The sequence below is a fragment of the Trichoderma aggressivum genome (genome assembly GCF_033847375.1).
Source record: "Trichoderma aggressivum f. europaeum strain CBS 100526 chromosome Unknown scaffold_012, whole genome shotgun sequence".
NCBI lineage: Eukaryota > Fungi > Ascomycota > Sordariomycetes > Hypocreales > Hypocreaceae > Trichoderma > Trichoderma aggressivum.
Window position 1 is genome coordinate 789,745 of NW_026946378.1, and position 21,892 is coordinate 811,636.

The following is a 21,892-nucleotide window of genomic DNA, read 5'->3' on the forward strand; positions in this document are numbered from 1 at the left end:
GCGCAATCCATATCTAGAAGACCTCGCTGGAAAGACATTGTGTTTTACGACTTGTGCTTCCAATAATCCGCCAATATGTTGTGCGTATTCGCCATTTCCCGGCCTCTCAGGTTATGTCCGACGAGGCGTTCGCGATTGACAAGAGCAGTGTTCTACCACCGCCTCCACGATATCCCTCAGGCGCCTATGGCATCGGCCTCGGGGGCGTCGTGCCCCTGATCGAGACCAACAACACGCTGTCGAACCCGAGCGGTCCTGAATACCAGTTTCTGGTCGGAGAGGGTAAGTCGGACATGTTGCGGCTGTGCAGATTCGGGGTCTTTGGTTGACCGAACGGCCTACAGGAACATACGTACTCAAGGAAGACCTGCATCTGGCAACGCCGCCGCCTCATCCGTCCGAAGCGCCCGTGGTCAATCCCAATCCGCTGGCGACGAACCCACAGCCTGCGACCGCGGGAACGAAAATGTCGATCCTGAGCTTGGAAACGCGACCAGCTCCTTTCTTCTACAAGGGCCCCTCTGCTACGACGCTGTCATTGGGCGGGACCACGAGCATTCAGGAGCACCCCAGCGAGAGATATTCGACCGAGGGGGGTATGAGTAGTGAGGATGGCCGCGCGGCATCAAGCGAAGTGCCGACCGGCTCCGTGACCATGGGGTCTGCGCCAGCATTTGGAGAAGGCAATTCGCTGCTGGCGCCCACCGTGTCCAAGGACATCAACAAGAAAAAGAAGCCCAAGAATAATGTCACCAAGAGCAACTCTTCCTTCATCTCGCGCGTCATTGTTAACGATAATCTCACGCGAAAGCTGACGGATCGCCCGTCTGATGGCCTCTTTGCCTTTGCCAACATCAACCGAGCATTTCAGTGGCTGGACATGTCGTCACCAACCAAGGTGAGTTATAGCTACGCACAGGTTCTGGCTGTTGTAGTTTGCTTGGGTAGACTAACGCCGAGTATAGCAAGATTACTTGACCAAGATCCTCTTCACCAGGGCTCACTGCTTATGCCACGATGTCAACATGGTGACAAAGAGCGTTTCGCATATCGACGTGATTATGGGTTTCTCCACGGGCGAGATCATCTGGTGGGAGCCCATCTCCCAACGATATACACGTCTCAACAAGAATGTAAGGATGATTGCATGCCAATTGACTAGGAACTCTACTAATATCAAGCTACCTAGGGAATAATCAACAACACGCCCGTATCCGAAATCCGATGGATTCCCGGCTCCGAAAACCTGTTCTTGGCGGCCCATATGGATGGCCTGCTGGTGGTGTATGATAAAGAGAAGGAAGATGGTCACCTGAATCCCGAGGAAGAGGGACTAAACGCCAGTGGCAGCGGCAGCGAGGGCGAGCTCTCAAACGGATCCGCGAATGGCAACGGCATCAGAATCAACAAGTCGGTGCACTCCAAAAACCAAAAGACCAACCCGGTGGCTGCGTGGAAATTGTCAAACCAGAGGATAAATGCGTTTGCGTTTTCACCCGATAATCGACATCTCGCAGTGGTATCAGAGGACGGAACGCTGAGAGTCATTGATTATCTCAAAGAAGAGTAAGCAAGCCTGCAATTCACGGGGGGTATATCATTGGCGTGGTCTGGCTACTGACTGACGAGCAGGCTCTTGGATCTATACTACTCGTATTACGGAGGGCTGTCATGCGTCTGCTGGACGCCAGACGGCAAGTACGTCCTCACTGGCGGCCAAGATGACTTGATATCTATCTGGTCAATGGCCGACTCGGCCCTGGTTGCCCGGTGCCAAGGCCACCGATCTTGGGTGTCTTGCCTCGCATTTGATCCATGGCGATGCGACGACCGAAACTACCGCTTTGGCAGTGTTGGAGAAGATGGACGACTTTGTCTCTGGGATTTTAGCGTGGGCATGCTTCATCGGCCAAAGACCGCCGTAAGTTGATAAGCATGTGAGGGAATGCATGTTATGCGATGGAGGCTAATTATTCCTTCTCTACAGGTGCCGGCTCGCCATCGGGGATCCGTATCATCGAGAATTACGGCTCCGCACAGAACAGACACCAACACCTCTGTTAATTCCGGGGGCAAGGGTAGTTCTGGCGTGGAAGACGAGTGGGAGGAGAATGTGATTGCTCACCCCGTTCAGCCTCGTGCAGTGATACCAATGCTGCCGCCTGTCCTTGTAAGTATTCGGAAATACTACACCCAGGGGATCTGCACCAACTAATCCCACCCATTATAGACGCACGTGGTTGATACCCACCCCGCGTGCTGGTTAGCGTTCACCGAGGATGCCGTTATCACGAGCTGCAAGTCAGGTAAGGCGTGAAATCTTATATCTTGATAAACCGCACCGGTTTCATTGGCTGACCAAGGAAATCAAACTCTATAGGCCATGTAAGAACATGGAACAGACCGGGTGTTCAGACGGCAACCGAGTGAGGGGCTATATTATACTATATGGATGGATCAGGGCGTTTCGATGGCGCTTATCCCGTTTTAATTGATTGATTGGCTTTATTTTGCGTGGCCAAGATTTAGGCGGGCGAGATAATCTTGCTTGGTGTTTCTCAGGGATGGCTGCTTTAAACTACTTACTGTTGGAAGGAGCCGATTTTGCTGTCTTATTTCATTATATATTTCTCTTCAAACTAGTAATGCAGCCTGTTGGTTGAATGGATCGAGCCGGATTGACCAAGCCGTGATTGGATGCAACACCACAAGCGTCTCTAAGATTCATGTGAAGGGCCGATACTACGGTACCTACTCCTACACGGCAACAGGCACGGCATTCTACGAGTACGATACGTGTATTATCAGAAGCCGCCGGATCCACGGGTCCATCCACAAACCTCACATGTGCCGACACGCACTCGGACGGGCGCTATCGTGCGGACCCGAATGGCTGCCACCCCCCCTTGACCACCGGGATAGGATGATGAGCTGATTCGCAGTGGAGAAGTTTCGTCAACGTCATTCGATGCGACCTCGTGGCACCAGCACATCGGCACGTGCTGTAGACTCTCTGCTTTGTTCTGTTTCTGTCCCCTATCCGGGCATACTCGGTTCGCATAAAGACAGACATGTGAATCTACGGCATTGGAGAGTTTGCCCGTTTACTCCGCGCCCCGGGGGCCTAAATCACACACGGGGAGGGAGAGGCTTCGAAGAAGCTTTTCGGCTCGGTTTCCCATCTTTGCCGAGCTTGCTGCGGAATCCCCGTTTCTGGAAAGCCAGGCGACGCAGGCCCGCGTGGGGGGTGGCGAGCTGATGCTGAAGTTTGGGATAATGCGACGCTGTGTGGTAGCAGTAAGGAGAATTTCCGGCTGGCTGATGCGGAAATTATTGCCATCCTCATCTTGATCATATGTTTGTCCTATGTCATGATGCAAAACATGTCATGGCACCACTTCTCTCCTCCCTCTCCTTTTTTTTTTTTGTTCTTCTTCCAGGCAGCCGTTGAAGCCGAAACCCGGAGCTCGAAGCATGGTGATCTTTTTTCGGCGTGTGTTTTTCGATGCCGGAAGCAAATTTGCGGGCTACTTGTAGACTCCGGGCTGAGTGCTCCGAGCGTTCTAACAATACGGAGAGTCTAGCCGGAGAGGCCGCGCTACGGCGGTCGGAGATTCTTGGAGATGAAATCCGGCATCTCTTTGTGTACGAGTAGAGCATACCCAGTAGGTATAATTGCAGTTGGTCGGCGGCTACATGTGGATTCCGGGCAAAGTTGCCAGAGCGATCAGTTCGACGATAATCACGTCCGTGCTAAAATCACCCGCTAGCAGGGAGAAGGCATGAAACTAGCAGGATTGAAGCAAGAGAAGCGAGGCTTCGAGGCTCAAACCCGAGAACTCACCGTGCTGTACGGGAATTAACGGCAGCAAGAAATACGGGAAAAGAAAGAAGAAGAAAAAATTGTTGTGGGATCCAGTGGTCAAGTTTGTTGAGACGGAAAAAGTTGTCAATGTTGCAAAAGCCAGGGTTCTGTCACATCCCGTGCTCGAGGCGCCATCTAGGATTCGTAGATCACATCCACTATGGAGCATATCAAGGTAGCATTAGAGCATCTCTAACAATGATCTCGATGAATGACAGAGAGAGAAAGAAAATTTTCAAAACAATGGGACCTCGTTGCGTGGCATCAGCTTCGAGGCGGTGGGCGATTCAGCTTGTGATTTCCCTTATCTCTTGCGCTATGTATTATGCCTCAAGACTTTTTTTTTTTTCACTCTCGTGCCCCTTGCAAGGCCCGTTTTCCAAGACGGACGCAGGGTCCCTTTTTTCTTGGACGGCCCGCAAGGAGTTCCACTGATAGCAAGCAAGATCAGCCAAGGCGGGTATCAAGCTAGAGGGCCACTCATGGGACCCCCCTGGCTGGGCACATGGGCTGGTATCAGACAGCTTCGAGATGGCGTTTTCGATGCCGAAGCTAGTAGCAGCTGCGGGCTTTGATACGAGCTTGATACGGCTTCTTTATCTGGTTGATGATGGAGTGTTGCGGAGGAAGATGTGGTTGTTCATCTTTGGTAGTTGGCCGTTGTGAGCTACCATAAGCAGATGTAGGCAGAGCGAGATGATGATGAGGAGGAGGACTTTATTGCGGCCTTTTGGAATTTGTCATCTGCGGCTGATACTAGATTTGTATAAGAGCAAGCCTCGGTAGCTAAGCCTTACCAGCACGATTGATCCATTGATAGCATCAGAAGCCAAGCCTCAGCAGCTCAGACTAGCGACAGCAATGCCTTGGTCACGTCTCCACCGCGCCGCAGACGGCCGGACAATCAGATATATCACAGCGGCTATATCAAAAGAGATGCGCTGGCCGGAAATCAAGGCATTGGCAGGCGGGATGCAGCCCAAACGAGGCGGACTGTGACCTGCGGCGCGCGACGGATACAGAGCTGACCTCTTCTCGCGCAGTCCAAGAGGGTCAGCTGGCGGTCTCGAGTGAGCACTCGATGAGATATTTATCCGCCGTTGCACTCGGTTGAGCAGAAGCACATTGGCACAGCAAGGTAAGCTGCGATACGCCGTCAAAGTGAGGGGAGCACAGCCTCACGATGCAATACCAAGCCGTGGCCGATCCATACAAGCACCGCGATCGATAGTGCCAAGGGCTTGGAGAAGCTTGGGAAAAGCTTGGAGTTGGACATGTCCAAGTACATGTACCCAGCGGTACAGAAGCGCCGGGCAAATAGCCGTCTTGTCGTCCATGTGCGAGAGCCGGATCTTCTATTTGCCTATTAACCTGGTCCGATGCCGGGGCGGCATCTTCGTGGGACAGAGTTTGTGACGACGTGAGCTACTGATGAGGACTCGTGCTAGGGAGTCGTAGAGCTTGAAATAACCATACTTGAAGCGATGCGGGCAAGGTTGTGTGTTAATACGCATCGAGCATGTAGAATCTGCAACTGTAACACGGGGGTTGCATTCCTGTCAGTGCGCAAGCATCGAGGCGAGTCTGACCCGCATCGGTACTTCGTATGAAGTATTTTCTTACGCTCTCTGCTGCTCAAAGCGGCATTGCCTGTGCACGAAGGAACCGCCTCCCGTTGTATTGACATGTATTATTAGAAGCTGCACTAACGGCAAAATAAAAAGAGGAAAGGAGAAGAAAAAAAAAAGAAAACACAGATTGTGTCATATTTAGTTTAGAAAATGGAATTCAACAAACGCCATTACGTTTGCAAGCCCCAGCGTCATCTTGACGGTGGCTTTTTTGGGTTTTCATTTTTTTTTTTCCTTTTTCCCCTTTTGCGCCACGACTCATGGCTTGGAAAAAGCCGTTATGCTTCCCGTCCGGTTTGGCGTCGCATCTGCTCCGTTTTCGGGCTTCCACTCGGGCTTCCATTTTCTCCAAAGCTTCGCTCGGGCTGGCATGTGTCAAAACCCCCGGCACTCGGCATTCGCCCGTCATCATCATGACCTTGTTTGTGGCCTGTTCAGTTGCCGCCTGTTGCCGCTGCACGTACGAGCATGTGCGCTGAGATGCTACGTGAGAACCCCCCCATCCAAGCACCGTGATTTGGGCGGCAGAGACAAACGTAAAGTGACGAGATCGGCTCGACGTGCACGCTTCCGCCGGTGCTCGTTCCACCAAGCCACGGCATTTCGATTGATGCTCTCTCGGGCGCCCGCCTCGTGGATCCCCCAAGCAGCCTTTATTCCCGTAGGGGTAATACTTGGCCGCTGGTACCTGTAGCCGAGCGTTTGACTGATACGGATGCGGACGATGGAAACTGTCATGTATCCACGGGCTGAGTTCCTGTCATGTCGACCACAGTTCCACACCTCCTTGGGCTTCGTCCCCGATATCGTACATGCTTGTACATCTTGGCTGCACGAACTGTACTGTAATAGAGCCCTGTGATTTTCCCGAGGCTTGGCTCCAAAGGTCAAAGCCTCTTCCCTTTCTCGTCTTTCTCCTCTCCCATCTGCCTACTCTAGTACTCTGTGAGTTTCCACTTCTTCTTCCACTTCTTCAGCTCTTGTTTTCCTTCTTGTTTTCCTTCTTCTTCCTCTTCTTCTCCCTCCTCCACCAACACCAACATCCCACCAACAACCAAATCTCTTGCCACCCCCTAGTACACACTAGGTATTGCGCAATCTGATCTCGGTCCCAAAGACTCTCGCTCTCTCTCTCTCTTTCGCATTATCGGATCCACCAACCGGGCAACTAGCTGCGAGCCAACAACTTCCGGCTCTTGACGGAAGACCCTTGCTGCGGCGTTTATCGAGGCCCCGCCGCTATCAGTCTGGTCCCTTTTCTCGGTGCCATACGACCGAGAGCGAGGCGGCCTAGGAGATTTCCAGTTTCCACACAGCCAGTCAGCTTTGTCGGTGCATGAGTGTGTGTGTCAGAGGCGGAAGACAAGCAGAAAATTTGGCGCGTGGCATGTCAGCCCATTGAATCCTAGACCCAACGATCGTCTGCGTGCTGTCGTGCGTTTCCACCTCTTTATCGGCCCTTGGCTTGGTTTTTCCTTGCCTTTCCTTTCCTTTTCCTTCTCTATACCACTTCATCTCTCCTGATTTTCCCTCTCTGGGGGTTTCTTGGCCGTTGCTTGCAATTGCGGCTTTGCCAAAACCCGAATCATGCCGTCGTTTAAGCCATTTTCTTCGGTGACGGGACGTCATAGTTATAGTCTGTTTGATGTTAGGTGAGTTTATCTTATCGCAACCCGCCGCCCCTGGCAACATTTGGGACAATTGCTCGCCCACAACTGCGCAATGCATCTCTCGTCCTTTGGTTGGCTAAACCCTTTCGCCCTTGTAGATTAGATGATGATTTCATTGTCTTTCGCGGAAACGAACAGGAGTCCTCCGGCCAGCTCCTCAAGGGCGTCGTTGTGCTATGTCTTTCTTCCCCCCTCCGGATGGAAGACGTCCACTTGCGTCTGATTGGGACTCTCCGACTGCAGTATGATTATTCCCCCGTCAGGCATTCGCCTTACCAGTGTGTACCAAGTTCTAACTTTTGTCGTCTGCCACTGTAGTTGGTCTGACCCTGGATCTAGCACACCAGGCGTGACTGGCCAAAGAGTCGACAGATCCATCACCATCCTCGACCACAGATGGCCTGCCTTTGTTGGCACGCACGGCAAGAGCATGACTCTGCCTGCTGGAAACTACGAGTATCCTTTCGAATATACTCTGCCCGGCGACACTGCCGAAAGCGTCGAGGGCATCCCCGAAGCATCCATCACGTATCGGCTAAAGGCCACCGTCAGCCGCGGAAAGTTCGCCTACGATCTGCACGCCTACAAGCACCTCCGCATCATCCGGACGCTGGAGCCCGGCGCACTCGAGTTCTTGCACGCCATGAGCGTCGAAAACATCTGGCCCAACAAGATTGAGTACTCGATCGTCATTCCGCAAAAGGCAGTCGTTTTCGGCGGCACCATCAACATGGAGATGCGGTTTTCGCCCCTCCTAAAGGGGCTCGAGTTGGGGGACATCACCGCCAAGATGGTCGAGATACGCGATTGCTTCATTCAGGGAGCCACCGGCCTAAACATGCGAGAGCACCGGATAGAGCGCGATGTGGCAACCTGGAAGTTTGCCGTGGACCGCGAGGAGCACTGGCACGACATGATTGAAGACAGCGGACAGGAGGGCTGGCTGCTGAACAAGCCGCTCCCTCTGCCCAAGAAGCTGCGCCAATGCATCCAGGATCTCAACCACCACGGAATCAGAGTCAGGCACAAGATCAAGCTCACCGTCGCACTCAGGAACCCGGACGGCCACATTTCCGAGGTAAGTGTTTCACAACGATGAGGGGGTTGTGTGGGCTCGGCTCAGCTCAGCTCAGGGCAAGTGAGACATTTGGCTAACAATGCATGCGACAGTTGCGAGCGACGCTCCCGGTTTCCATCTTCATCTCGCCCAACATTCCGTTCGACGAACAAGGCAACCTGGTCAATCAGGCTCCCGGAGGTGCGACACTCGAACAAGACATCGGAATGATTGCGCCTCCCGGATACGGCGAACATGTGCTCGACCAGCTTTACGACGAAATGGACGTGACCGGATTTCAGACGCCAGCCGTGCACTCTGGCTTCAACAGCCCCTTTTACGGACATTCTCGGACGGGTTCTTCGGAAAACCTGTCGGTCCTGGCCAACAGCGCACCCATCACACCGGCTGCTCTCGTTTCTCGATTGGCCGATGTCTCCATCGACCCGTCGCAGCGAAACAGCTCATATCAGTCTCTACACGTTGCCTCTGGGAGGAATTCACCTACACACGGGACAAGCCAGAGCTCCCACACGCCTCACACACCCCATACACCAGCTCATCTGAGCCGAACGAACAGCGAGGAGGATGAATCCAGTTCCAGGAGCTCGGCAGAACGAGTCCAGGTGGATGTTGCGGAGTTTGCCGAGCTGAACAGAGTGCCGAGCTATTCCACGGCTGTGAAAACGCCAGCGCGGTCTCGCACGCAAACGGGCGTCTTCGTCCCCGACTACCAAACGGCCTTGAGCGCTCCGCGAACGCCGCCGAACATGGAACTCAACAACAGCAACGATGCGCTGGCGACAATTACCGAGCATGTAGCTGGCGAGGTGCGCGAGACACACATGCAGAGCGTTGCGCGGGCCCTGTCACCTCCCATGGCCCGTTCAAACTCGGATGACACGTCGGCGCATCGGAGGCTACATCTGTTCCGCGCCAGAGACCAGGCCGTTTGAGAGGGAGCCGATTGCACAGCCTTGATTTTGCATCACGAAGCGAACGAATCCCCCCTTTTCATTCCTTTTATTTCAATCTTGTTTCCATACGTATACGGCCACATATACGACTATCTTCTCTTGTCTTTCTTCGACTTCTGTTTATCTATCACTTTTGGTTGGGCATGCAGGTTGGTTGGTGTTTACAGGCGTTAGCGATTTATACGTGGCTTTCTTTCTTTCTTTCTTTTTCAGGATACAATCTATAGACTTGGGCATCTGCGGATAGAGGTTATCATGACTTGTCATTTTTCTTTCTCTGGGCACGCAATTAACGGCCTGGTCGGGGCTGAGTGTCTATGAAACACCCACAAACATTAGTATAGCAATAGCAACGACGCTGATGGACGAATACGTCAGCGTCCTTCTTCCATCCCTGGACCTCATCTCATTTCCTCATGCCGTGATTGTGACTTCTGTGCTGAAATGCGACATCACCAACGGCGCCTTTTGCTGCCAATCAATCTATGCAAGTGGCGTTGCACTTCAGTCGGGCCCCTCATGGCTCAGGGGCAAATCCTACTTATGCAGGGACTACTGATGCCAATTGATCCTTATTGGCCTCGATGGTTGTCTGTGGCTTTTTGCCTGACGCAATGGATAAGCTTTTGTTGTATGTGCAGAGTATACTGCACGAGCAGCCCGATCGAGTTGAACAAGATGATACAAGTTACAGCATCGAACTTGTGCAGCCACGCCGGAAAAGTCTCTCCTTGAGACCAACAAACTGGTCGGTGCAAACTGACGTCACGGGCGACACTAAGATAGAACTACTTTGGTGTAGAGGGGGAATGCGCCCAAAGGGGAAAAAAATAAAATCAAGATTTGGAGGGTTATTGGAACATGCAGCATCTGTGAGAACTCACGATCGATTTTTGGAGGGGAGGGACAGATGGTTGTGAGTGAGGCCTCACCGGGTTTGTTGAAGAGCCGACGAAATTACCCAGATAGGGAATATAAGGTACTACTATCGGCAGCAAATACGAGTACGTAGGTACGTGGTTTGATTTCGTATCCCCTTGCGGTGCTGAACGCTGGAAACCCCCCACTCTGGCAAAATGAGACGATGACCTTTTTTTTTTTTTTTGCTGGATCTGGAACATGCAGTGCGTTGTCTTGGATGTTGAGGCAATTGAAGGTGCATTGTTTTGTTGCCGAGTTTCGTGGGGAGCTGAAAGTGTGGTGGTTGTTCACATGTTCAATTACAGCATCATCGACCAGAGAAGTATCGGAGCTAGTAGTAGTAAACGGCAACCCGATGATCGCAAACCTCGGTCATGGATCATCATCGCGATCCAATGGCTAAAACAAACCGACACATGGCGCTACCACAATCCGCCAAAAGTGGCAAACCCGCCCCCATGGCTGGCTGGCCCTTTTTTTTTTCTCTCTCTCTCTCTTTCCCGCTCCACGATGGAGGCTGTGGAAGCTCAATGGTCCGTTTTCCCAAATGCTGCGCGGCCTGGAACTGGACCCTCCCCAGCTAGAGCAGTTTGTGGTTAAACATGCAATGACATGACAAGGGGAGAGAGTGGGAGTGGGAAAGCCAGTGACCGCCAATGGCTTTTTTCCTTGTGTCCCTCCTCATTTAATATCCAATGGACTGCAACCTCGTAAATCAGTGACTCTCTCTCTCTCCTTTGCGCGCTTGTTCTCTCTTGCTACACTACCTACTTACTCCTTGCTACGTTTTGTTCTTTTTACCTTTTCCTTCTTCTTCTGGATCCCTATCGAACCTTGGGTTTGCATCTTTTCTTCTTCTTAATACCTCTGCCCGCAACAAGAGTTACATAACTATTTCTTTCACAATGTCGAATGCTTCGCCGACTACCACTACGCTGCCGTCGCGCGCGACGACGGGGCTGAGCGACGATGCTATTCCCGAGGCGGATCCTTCTACTGTACGTGACACTGCATATGCTCAGCGGGGGAGAAAAAGAGCCTTGTTGTCTTGCTGAGGTTGAAAGTGCGTGCGTGCGGCTAATCAAGCGACATGTTAGACCGCCGGATTGCTTGCAGAGCGTCTCCAGGCGTGGAAACACATGGTGGGATATCTCGAGGAGTATGTCGAGTCCGTGGAGAAGGTCCATGGCCGCCAGGCAAAGGAGTACGAGAAGGTCTTGAAGGTATGGCACCCCCTTTGACAGCTTGCCAATGCTCTTGTTCCATCTTTCTGTTTACTGACATGCGGGCGTTCCCAACAGACCATTTCGAACCCCCTGCGTGAGGGCCACCACTTCGACCAGAGCCTCGGCGGCATTGCGGGCTTCTTCGAGAACATGCGGGCCAACACCCAGGCCATGATCAACACCAACATCGAGACGGAGAAGAGCATCAAGGGCTCCGTGCGGCCCATCCTCGACCGCCTGCACAAGGAGATCAAGCACAAGGCCAAGGAGCTGGCGAGCGGCGCGCAGGCGGCGGCCAAGGAGGTCGAGAAGCTGCGCAATGTGACGCAGAAGCACATTGAGCTGCTCGGCCAGCAGTCGGCCGCCTACGACTCGCACGGCGGCAGGCAGACCAACAGCCACGAGGACCCTTACGTGGTCCGGCGCGGCGTCACGCACCGCCTGCACAACCAGGTGCTGGCCGAGAACAACCACCGCAACGACCTGGTGTCGGTGCAGAACAACTTCCGCACGTTCGAGGCGCACGTCCTCGAGGTCGTCCAGCAGGCCATGGAGGGCTTCACCCAGCTGGTCGGCAGCCAGGGCGAGAAGATGCGCGCGCTCAACAGCGACATCCTCGGCACCGTGCAGTGCATCCCGCGCGACTTTGAGTGGACAAACTTCCAGCACCGCGCCGCCGACCGCCTCGTCAGCGCAAACGACCCCCCGCGCTCCGTCGACGCCATCCAGTTCCCTAACATGGAGCACGCCTCGACCAAGGCGCTCATCGAGGGCTCGCTCGAGCGCAAGTCGCGCAACAAGCTGTCGTTTGGCTACTCCACGGGTTACTACGTCGTCTCGCCCTCAAAGTACCTGCACGAGTTCAAGGACTCGGACGACACCCGCAACGACCCCAAGCCCGAGCTGTCCATCTACCTCCCCGACGCCGTCATCGGCGTGCCCAGCGCCGACAAGTTCAACATCAAGGGCAAGGACAAGAGCGGCACCCTGAGCAGCAAGCTCACCGGCAGCTCCGAGCTCAGCTTCAAGGCCCACACGCCCGCCGACGCCCAGCGCTGGTTCCAGATCATCCAGGGCGTCACCAACGCCGGCCCTGCTCTGTCGACGCCCGCGTCTCCCGTGACCACGTCGTCGCCCACCATGACTTCTCCCGTGGCACCGGCTCCTGCGGCGGCGGCGGCTGCGACCAAGGCGGTCGAGGCCGATGCCAAGTCACCCGTGGCCACGTCCGCGCCGGTCGAGAAGCACCAGGCGCAGGAAGTTGGTGTCACGGGCGGCGATGGAAAGTCTGCTGCTTAGTTTGTAGACGGGAGTATCTGGGATTGGTGAGGAGAAGGGAAGACAAACATTGGGGGAGAATTGAGGAGTTTTTCTTTTTTTTTGTCCGATTGTTTTGAGTGGTTAATGATACCTATTCTGTGAAGGAGACTGAGACAGTTGTTCATGCCAACGAATGTAATAATGAGTGGTTTGAGTTGCTTCTGGGTGTGATGCGTTACGGCTGAGGCTGAACCAATGTATGTGTAAGAGTCAAAAGGTGTTTTATTCTACCATTGACATTGAGAATCACGTGTGATATTAAATGATATTCTGCCAGTCCATGATACCGAATAATCTAGATCAGCTGCATTGCCGCGCCACCCGAACAAAATAAGCAACACCTAATCGCTCTCGTAAAGTATTCTATGCAAAACTTGAAAACCACTCCCCTTCTAGTATCACAAATCATCCACCTTGCGCTTCTGCGCCCTGAGCACGGCCTTGTGTGTCTTGTTATGAAATTTCACGTCGTCAGGGTACAGCGGGTTCCAGACGGTGTCGCAGATCTTGCACTCGGAGAAGGCGGCCTGCGCGGAGATGTTGAGGGTGGTCTGGATGGAGGGAGGGCGTGTCTTTGACAAGGATTTCCATTGTCCCGGGGTTGGGGAGGGGGATGTTGAGCTGGATAATGTTGTGTTGGGGGTTTCGTTTTGGAGAGGATCGCGTGGTTGAAGGGAGTGAGAATCTGATTCTTGAGAGGATTGGTGAGTGGTGGCTTTGATCTTGAGGAGTCGAGGTTTCCGTTTCGAGGGTTTCCGTCCTGGCGACGCCTTGGGAGCGATTGGCCCTTTTGCCTGTGACTGGGATGGCAGATCGTCTTTGGGTTTTGGGGGAGCTGGTTTGAAGTAGCTCAGGATGGAACTCTTTTTGGGAGACTGGGCGCGTGTTTCCGTTTTGCTTTGGTGTGGGCCATCTTGTGTTGTCTTTGCCTCCGATGCGGCTGTTACCGCTGCATCATCGGGTTTGGGGACATTGTCCGAGGTATGCGCTGGCGAGATTGGCTTCTCCTGTTGCTGATTGAGCGCGGATAATCGTTGTTTTTTCGACGGCGGTTCGCTTTGCGCTTCAGGGGTTGAGGGTTGTCTGCCGTAGGTGCGGAGCGGCTTCTTCTCCCTTTTGCGCTGGTGATGGTGCAGTCCCGGCTTTGTTCTGATGAAGCGCCGCATTAGTAAACAACCTAACGCAGAAGAATGCAATAATAAGAACTTACATTGAATATTCAGGCGAAGAACTCACCATGGCTGCTTCCAAGCGTATGGCAGTTGTGTAGCTCAGATTTCGCGGTGGTTACTAGGTAATGTGCACAGATATTGACTAAATAAAGATTGGCTGTACTTGGTTAAAGTGTGACAGCGCTCCCTCGTGAGAAGGTATTTGCAATTTCGCAATTGGTAGACGAAAGAGTATCTCGGCATAGAGCCCAGGCAAATAAAACAGCCTGATTGATGCTGGCGCCAAGCTTGTGCTCACGAGAATTGGCCCCACGTAGAGACGCGTCGAGACGCGATTGCAATCACTTTACGCGATGTCACATGCACACCCGCTTCATCTCGCCGAGGAGCTTGCGAGTACATACATACAACCAGGCCGTCAATAATATGCGATGCGTTACATAGGTATTAATGAATATTTATAGACGGAATCAACTTTGTCAGCAACTTTGAGAGCTTGGCTGAATTGCTCAGAATGATGACGGCATATATCGGACGATTCATGGCAAGCTACCCATCTACTTCGTACTACCACTAAGAATCGGTGCAGCCATTTGGAGAAGGGTATGAATGAACACAACGCTTGCAAATAATATACAAAAACAATGGGTGGCCGACTCAAATTTCACGAGTCTGGATTATTTGTTTGGGTTGTCGGGATCCTCCTCCTGACTTGCTCGTCCCCTTCGTCCTTGCTTTCTAGCAAGACACTCTTGTCGTCGCCCTCTCCTTGTCCCACAATCCACGTCTGGACAACTTCCTTAATCTCCTTGACCGCGCCTTGCTTGCTCTTCGCCTCGCCCATCCTCCACACGTAGCTTGAATAAACTGCTACTTCTGCAATGGCAACCAGTATGCTCCCGCCAAGAGACAGGAATATTCGAGACGACAGACTCCACCAGCGGCCGGCAATCCAGAGTGTAACCGCAACTCCAGCTACGCTGACGAGAAAATTGATTATCAGCATCACTTGGCGATGAATCTCATTGTATGTAACCTCGTCGTCGCCCAGATCCTCCGAGTTGGAGGGCCGGTTGGCCTCGGCAAAGGCGTGGGCGGCATTGGGGAACCGGTGCTGGAACGTCTCGAGCGGAGGCGGCGGGTTGATCATGCGTTCGTAGGCCCGGGCATCTTCTTCGCGGCGAAGACGGGCCATGAGGGCCTTGAATTCTTCAGACTAAGGGTACGTAGAGGTATGAGTAAGTCATCGTCTTGCCAATCAATGACACGGATGGGCACGTACCGGTTCAGGTTTTGGAGGTGGTGGTGGGATATAGACGCGAGATCCCTGGAGAAGCTGCTCCAGGCTGTATTTGGGTGGTGATGACTGTGAAGCACCGAGCTTCTTGATAAGGCCGATTATATCGCTGTGGGAGATGGGATTGCCCACTGCTAGCTCTGTCGATGATTCGGCTTCGGGCTGATTCTGACTCGCATCGTTGTCGGGCTCGTCGTCTTTGCGCTGCTCGCCCAGCAGCTTCAGCGCGTCCACAATGGACGGCGTCATCGTCAAGAGCACCATGTCGAGCGAGGGTGCTTTATCCTGTTATCGCGAATGACGTGCAAGCAGAGTTCCGTGTGAAGCCGTCAAGGCGCAAAAGCATCAATCCATTCATCACCATCAGGTACGAATAGCGGGATGCAAGCTACGGGTTACGGCGCGGGGCATTTTTCTCTAGCGGAAGCTTACTCCAAGGGACGCTGGGTGCCAATTGTGATTGCCGGCCGGGCTGACCAACGACGCTAGGCTCATAGTCGCGGGCGTTCGCACGGAGCGCTACGGGAACTGGAACTGCTTAGTAGGGAACATGGAACCGCTACAGCGCTGTCGTGCAGCAGCGTTACAGGGCTCGCGGCCCCTGTGCTCCAGGGCCTATCGCCGGGGAGCACCAGCCAATGAGCAGCTGCGATAGGCCCAGCTGCCCCTCGGCCCAGAGCCGTGCAAAAGTTTCGGACGGCTGGATTTGCGACTCAAACCACCAGATCTGACGACTTGATTGCGCGACTTTGCGGCTCTCGACCACCCCAATTTCTCCCCAGCCAGCGCCCAGACGCTGCGAAAAGTGCAAAAGACCAGCTCGTCTCTGCTTGATTGCCAAGAGACTTGCCGCAGACCTGCCGCAGATGAGGCTCCGAGCGGGAGCTTCGGCGGCTCTTCGCGATGCCGGCCGAGTGGGAGCGTCCACATGCCTCGTCTGCCACCGGCCCATGATGGCCTCGAGCGCCGCCTGGAGGGTTTTGACCATCCAGCAGGCCGGGCTGCACTCGAGCTCGAACCGCGGCTCTGCGTGGGCCGCCGCCGTTCAGGTGGCCACAAACATGGTGGGCAATGTTGCAAAGCGAGCCGCCAAAGACTCCATGACGATTGATCCGCTGCGAACCGTGGCCAAGGAGATGAAGTTCTTGACCGGCAACATCCGCAAGCTGCTGGGATCAGGCCACCCGGCCCTCGATCGAGTCGCAAAGTATTATACGCAGGCCGAGGGCAAGCATGTGCGGCCGCTCATTGTGCTGCTCATGTCGCGAGCCACTCACCTGTGTCCCAAGAGCCCGCGCGATGTAGCTCCCGAGACGTCGAGGGGCATCGACACGTCAATATCCCCCATGCAGATCCTAAGCGACGTCAACCCAATGACAAGCTCGACGGCGTATGAGAGCGAAGCGGCCGAGTCGGCAAACCTCGACATCCTCCCGAGCCAGAGACGACTGGCGGAAATCACAGAGCTGATCCACACGGCGTCTCTGCTACACGATGATGTCATTGACCACTCGGTGTCCAGACGAGGTGCGCCGTCGGCCAATCTGGAGTTTGGCAACAAGATGGCTGTCTTGGCCGGAGACTTCCTCCTGGGCAGGGCGTCCGTTGCGCTGGCACGACTGCGCAACGCCGAGGTGGTGGAGCTGCTGGCCACGGTCATCGCCAACCTTGTCGAGGGCGAGTTCATGCAGCTCAAGAACACAGAGCGCGACGAGCGCAGCCCCAAGTGGTCCGAGGAGACTCTGAGCTACTACCTGCAAAAGACCTATCTCAAAACCGCCAGCTTGATTTCCAAGTCCTGCCGGGCGGCGGCGCTGCTCGGCAATGCGGACCAGCACACGGTCGAGGCCGCCTACTCGTATGGACGGAACCTGGGCCTCGCATTCCAACTGGTGGACGACATGCTGGATTACACCCGAAGCGGGCAAGACTTGGGCAAGCCCGCAGGAGCCGATTTGGAGCTGGGACTGGCCACGGCACCGCTGCTGTTTGCCTGGAAGCAGATGCCGGAGCTTGGAGCCCTCGTTGGGCGCAAGTTTGCCCAAGAGGGAGACGTCCAGAGGGTGAGCTTTGAGCTTTACACGCAGTGAATGGTAATCAGAAAAGTGACTGACAAACGTTATAGGCTCGCCAACTGGTCCTTCAGAGCGACGGCATCGAGCAGACGCGAGCTCTCGCTTACGACTACTCCGAGAGGGCGGTTGCTGCCATTGCCGACTTCCCCGACAGCGAGGCTAAAGATGGCCTCATTGAAATGGCTCACAAGACGATCCAGCGCCAAAAGTAACCAGTCACATGCATCACAATCTCAGGTAGCTGATAAAACACCGCAGCAAACCTGAAAACAAGGCCACGCGAGGGGGAGTAGACCAACATACTGTTCCGGCGTTTGTACCATTATTCCACTCTTGGGCTAAGAAAAAAGGGTAAATATGTAATGAGAAGGGAGACTAAAAAAAAGGCATGAAAAAAAGAATGGGGGAACAAAAAAGGGCATGGTGTTTGGATGGAGAAAAGGGGGCCATTTGCACTTGTTTTTCTTTTTTCTTTTTCTTTTTTCTTGTGTGAGAGCAAGGAACTTTTAAAAAAAAATACGGGATTGTCGAATCACCACTTATAGGGTACACACGCAGATGTTGATAGAAAGGCACGCCAGGTCGGCTATTTGATTTGCAAACAAAAAGATATAAATAAAAAGGCGGAAACTGAATTATTCAAAGAGGCCTTTTGGGTAGGTATTGGAAATAGAGATCTTATGATTGACGGATGCACGGATGGGGTGCACATACGATGGATGGATGCCCAAAAGGAGGGGGGACGGGAAGCCGGACTTTTCGATAGATCAGCCAGTTCGTCAATGGGAAAACAGCGATTAATCGTCAGGACTTGATTCGTGTACTCGTATTGCATCCATTGGGGTGCCATTCGCTTCTGAGAGTGGAGAGGAGACGTGGGATTTGGTGATTGGAGGCATGTGTATCTCCTTGTTCAGGTGTCTAATGCTCTATGATACCAGATCGATGGCCCAATCAGTGCTTTGGAGCAACGTAAATAATGTTCATCGTAGTTATAGCTGCTCATTTAGACATTATCGTCGTTGGTCACAATATACTTGGATATACTGAGAGGATGTAAAAGCAAAAAAGGCAAAAACGCTCTCAATTCATGTGCCTATTCGATCATCTCGACATCGGCTGGTATATATAAAGTACACAATATTTGTAACAAAACAACCGTCTAAAAACCCCCAATCTAAGTCGAGGTCCCCATTTCCGACCTCTTCATCAGCCTAACCCTAACACCATTAATCTGGTTCTTGGGCGCCCCCTTAATCTCCCTGCCCTCCGCAGTGAGCATGTCCATCTTCTCCCAGCGGCCGGGCATAGCGGGCGCCGCCGGTGCCGGGGAGCCGCCGTGATGTACAATCTCAATGCCGTTGATTTGTGATCCCGTGCCGAGCTTCTTGCAGCCGTTGTAATAGTATTTCCCCCGGGGAGCCTGGAGGTCCTCACCATTGGACCCCGGGTCGCAGACTATCACCACTCCGTTGATCTGATCAACTCCAGAGTCGGCTTTGCAATCAGAATAAGAAGCGACGTCCCAACGTTGACCAGCAGCGTCGATCATGTACGGGAAATAAGCCGGAGGGGGGGCCGCGGCAGCCCACATGGCCGGCGCCCCGATGGCATAGTTGGTCGGAAAGGGCTGCATGTGCGGTGTGACATAGGATGTCATCGACATGGGCCCCGTGGGACCCGGGGGGATGGTCGGCAGATGGAAGCTAGCCGTGTCCAGGGTGCCATGTAGCGGGAGGATTTGGTCGCTTTCGGGGACGGGGTGCATGTGTGTATCTGTGTTGGGTGCCATGGTTGATCTCTGAGAGATCTCAGGTGTGACGATGCAAATGCAGCAGGGGTTTTGATTCCGTTTGTGGTGTTGATGAGAGTCGAAAAATCTCTTGTTCGAAGTAAACAATGGCTGAAAGAAGACGAAGGAGAAGAAGAAGAAGAGACAAGAGGTTCGTTTGAGGGTTTGGATTAAGAGGAGGGGATGATGCAAGACTGATGAGAAAAGACGAGGACGTGTAGGGTTCCTCGCCTCATATATAGTCAACTCCAAGGTGCTTGCAAGGTCCCTGGGTCTCGACCTTTCCCGTCATGACCAAGGCCTCCTCCGGCCATCATCTCCCCTCTTTTGACAACTGCCTTAGCCGATCAATGTCTCACAAACCAGGCAGACAATCGCCATGGCGTAGCCGCCCCCTCTTCGTTGGCGCGTATATGGCCATGGCCGATTGGACTCGTTCACACACGCACAAAGTACCACCAGTTAGCACTAGCCAATGTGATGACATCTCCTGCTGAACTAGCAGCGATCGGGGAGGGCGGCTATCTTGTCCGGCTAGCTGGTGTGCGAATCCGGGAGTGTTGGGAAAAGCAGTCTAACCCCCCTCTCCCCTCTCCCCTCAGCTCTGATGACTGAATGGGCCATTCACTTGCCCTATAAGCAAGAGCTGACAAGTTTCGTGCCACCAAACTGATCATCTCTCAAACCTTGGGTGAAGCTTTAACAAGATGACTGGGCCATACATTCACCCCTCTGGCCGAGAAGGATGAAAACATCCAACTCCCCGTATATGACTTTCGGGCAGCAACGCTAGGCACATGCTATTGCGAAGCTGGCAGGAAGCAAGGGACCATTGAATGCCGCACAACCTTGTCGGGGTAAAGCGTGAACTGCAAGCATGGGTCTCCTGGCACACCGGCTGCGGGAGGCACACAAGACAATGGCCCAATAGGTAGAATCTCTTGCAAAGACGCCCGAGATGGCCATCACTAGACTATATATAATCAATTAGCGTCATGTATGAGCACCACGTAGTACATATGCTCCTGCAAAACGGTAACGACTCACCGCTTCGAACAGATAGACTCAAACACCAGGTTCACATGCTTAAACAAGAACGTGGTAGATCTGATGCCAGCGTGAATACGCGAGATTGTGAGGCTGAAGTAAGTGTGTACGCTAAAAGAAGCAAGGATGCATAAGTAGACTGCAAGCTGAAGTTCAGCACCAGGCTCGACTCGAGCCACGACAGCGTCAGGTCGGGGAAAAGGGGCCACAGGTTTACCGACTGCGTCTTGATTCGGCATGATGAACCACCGGGATAAAAATCCTTCGACGTCTAGGTGTTTGTATCCTGCTTTCTTCGCTGAGAGCCAGAGTGCATCCTGTACTGCCTTGCACTCCTACATCATCACGATACGAGCCCAGCTTGAGACATTCCCACCCACTTGGGTTCCAATCAAGTCCCAGCAGCCATCATGTGTGATTTGGGTCTTAGATCCGTCTCCAAGCTAATGGCTGCACCCCTGACGTTGGGTTGACAAAACCAAGATACTTCTTCGTAGCACATTAACACGTGTTGCCATATGACCTACCTTGTTCCTCGACCAACATGTCCGATGGACTGTTCCAGCCCATGGGGTTGAAAAAGCACGCACAGCTGCATATAGCGTGAACTATTGTCATTGGCCTGCCCAGGAAGCATGCCATTTCAAGCAGTCCGCACGCCAAGGGAAATCAGTGGCTCCCCGGGTGCCTACGCGGGAGACTCTAATATTACCGACGAAGACCAAGATGCGTATATAGTCAAGCCGGCACTTCAATACACTTATCCCCGAGTGATACCACGTCCATGCACAGGGCCAGTGGAAATAGCATGCTGCCGGCATGTGGTTAACCATTCATTCTTCCCAGCGGGGACGTGCGAATCGGGATGATATCCGTGGCAGCTAAGGAGACTTTGCTGTCGTAAAAGACGCCCATTGGGTGTTAGTGACAGTGATTAGGCCGAAAGGACGGCCTTGTTCATGCGGGGAACGACCGATTGAGGTCGTACTAGCAGCAAGTTGGCGGCAAGGGATTCTTCCCCGGTTTCGAGGTCTGTCCCAGCGATATATAAGTAGGCCATGCTCACGGGCTTCATCTCCTCAACTGAGACATGGCTGAGAGCCTGATCCATCATCCAGCCAGGCACCACTGCCTCGTATTTTGGGCTATAGACAGTTGGGCAACAACAAATCAGGCCGTGGACTGGACCAAAGACTTGGCGTGAGCGTGCTTCGTACTCGTAGACGCGCGGAAGACGGCACTTTGGACGCTGTTTCGCATCGATTGTGCCAAGGCATCTATTGCCCGTCTCTAGCCAGCCTCGGGCACATCATCTCGGCCATCTTCCAGGGCTGTGGCGAATGGGCTGGACGGTCGCTTGCATGAAGCTGCTCCGCAACGTTGATTGTTGTTGGTCCTGAGAATAACCTTGAACTTAGCAAGTTAGCAGCACTCCGGAGCTGTAGATGCCTGCATTAGCCAGGCCATGCGGAACACGTGGAGCGTCTCACTCTTCCTCCCGGCGTGTTATGTAATGCTCGGCTCTACGGCACAACTCCGATTTTCTCCCTTTCTCTTCACTTTTCATCTGTTCTTTCTCGTGACCTCCTTAGTCATCTTTCTCTTTTCATCTTTCCATCTGTTCCTTCTCGCGACCTCGTTAGTCAACCCAACTACCTGTATATGATCTTTCTCTTTTCTTCATCTCTTCGTCTGTTCATCCTCGTGACCTCGTTAGTCAGCCCAACTACCACACAAGCCACGACTTTCGCCCAGCTTGCTCTTCTTTCTCAGCCACTTCTCGTGGCGCTTCCGATAAGGACCCTGAATCCACCAACTGATAACGCCTCCACTAGCCCGTTC

General features: G+C 53.4%; 7 protein-coding genes across 7 annotated transcripts; 4 read left to right on the top strand and 3 right to left on the bottom strand.

The window, feature by feature from the left end:
- Positions 1–113: 113 nt before the first annotated feature.
- On the top strand, positions 114–2,317 carry Triagg1_4117 (uncharacterized protein; the record flags this gene model as incomplete). Its single annotated transcript, XM_062898485.1, has 7 exons — positions 114–282; positions 345–898; positions 966–1,133; positions 1,190–1,566; positions 1,633–1,921; positions 1,988–2,170; positions 2,231–2,317. 7 exons carry the CDS (start codon positions 114–116, stop codon positions 2,315–2,317), a joined length of 1,827 nt encoding a protein of 608 aa, XP_062757137.1.
- A 4,766-nt stretch (positions 2,318–7,083) lies between these two features.
- Positions 7,084–9,179, top strand: Triagg1_4118 (uncharacterized protein; the record flags this gene model as incomplete). Its single annotated transcript, XM_062898486.1, has 4 exons — positions 7,084–7,148; positions 7,265–7,444; positions 7,506–8,244; positions 8,337–9,179. The coding sequence occupies 4 exons, from the start codon at positions 7,084–7,086 to the stop codon at positions 9,177–9,179; spliced, it is 1,827 nt and encodes a 608-aa protein (XP_062757138.1).
- A 1,847-nt stretch (positions 9,180–11,026) lies between these two features.
- Triagg1_4119 (uncharacterized protein) lies at positions 11,027–12,646 on the top strand (the record flags this gene model as incomplete). Its single annotated transcript, XM_062898488.1, has 3 exons — positions 11,027–11,119; positions 11,219–11,344; positions 11,423–12,646. The coding sequence occupies 3 exons, from the start codon at positions 11,027–11,029 to the stop codon at positions 12,644–12,646; spliced, it is 1,443 nt and encodes a 480-aa protein (XP_062757139.1).
- Positions 12,647–13,065: 419 nt separating this feature from the next.
- Triagg1_4120 (uncharacterized protein) lies at positions 13,066–13,906 on the bottom strand (the record flags this gene model as incomplete). Its single annotated transcript, XM_062898489.1, has 2 exons — positions 13,066–13,816; positions 13,878–13,906. 2 exons carry the CDS (start codon positions 13,904–13,906, stop codon positions 13,066–13,068), a joined length of 780 nt encoding a protein of 259 aa, XP_062757140.1.
- Positions 13,907–14,503: 597 nt separating this feature from the next.
- On the bottom strand, positions 14,504–15,400 carry Triagg1_4121 (uncharacterized protein; the record flags this gene model as incomplete). The annotated part of the gene is made up of 2 exons (XM_062898490.1): positions 14,504–15,055; positions 15,122–15,400. 2 exons carry the CDS (start codon positions 15,398–15,400, stop codon positions 14,504–14,506), a joined length of 831 nt encoding a protein of 276 aa, XP_062757141.1.
- Positions 15,401–16,002: 602 nt separating this feature from the next.
- On the top strand, positions 16,003–17,423 carry Triagg1_4122 (uncharacterized protein; the record flags this gene model as incomplete). Its single annotated transcript, XM_062898491.1, has 2 exons — positions 16,003–17,199; positions 17,262–17,423. The coding sequence occupies 2 exons, from the start codon at positions 16,003–16,005 to the stop codon at positions 17,421–17,423; spliced, it is 1,359 nt and encodes a 452-aa protein (XP_062757142.1).
- Positions 17,424–18,388: 965 nt separating this feature from the next.
- On the bottom strand, positions 18,389–19,003 carry Triagg1_4123 (uncharacterized protein; the record flags this gene model as incomplete). Its single annotated transcript, XM_062898492.1, has 1 exon — positions 18,389–19,003. One exon carries the CDS (start codon positions 19,001–19,003, stop codon positions 18,389–18,391), a length of 615 nt encoding a protein of 204 aa, XP_062757143.1.
- Positions 19,004–21,892: the final 2,889 nt, after the last annotated feature.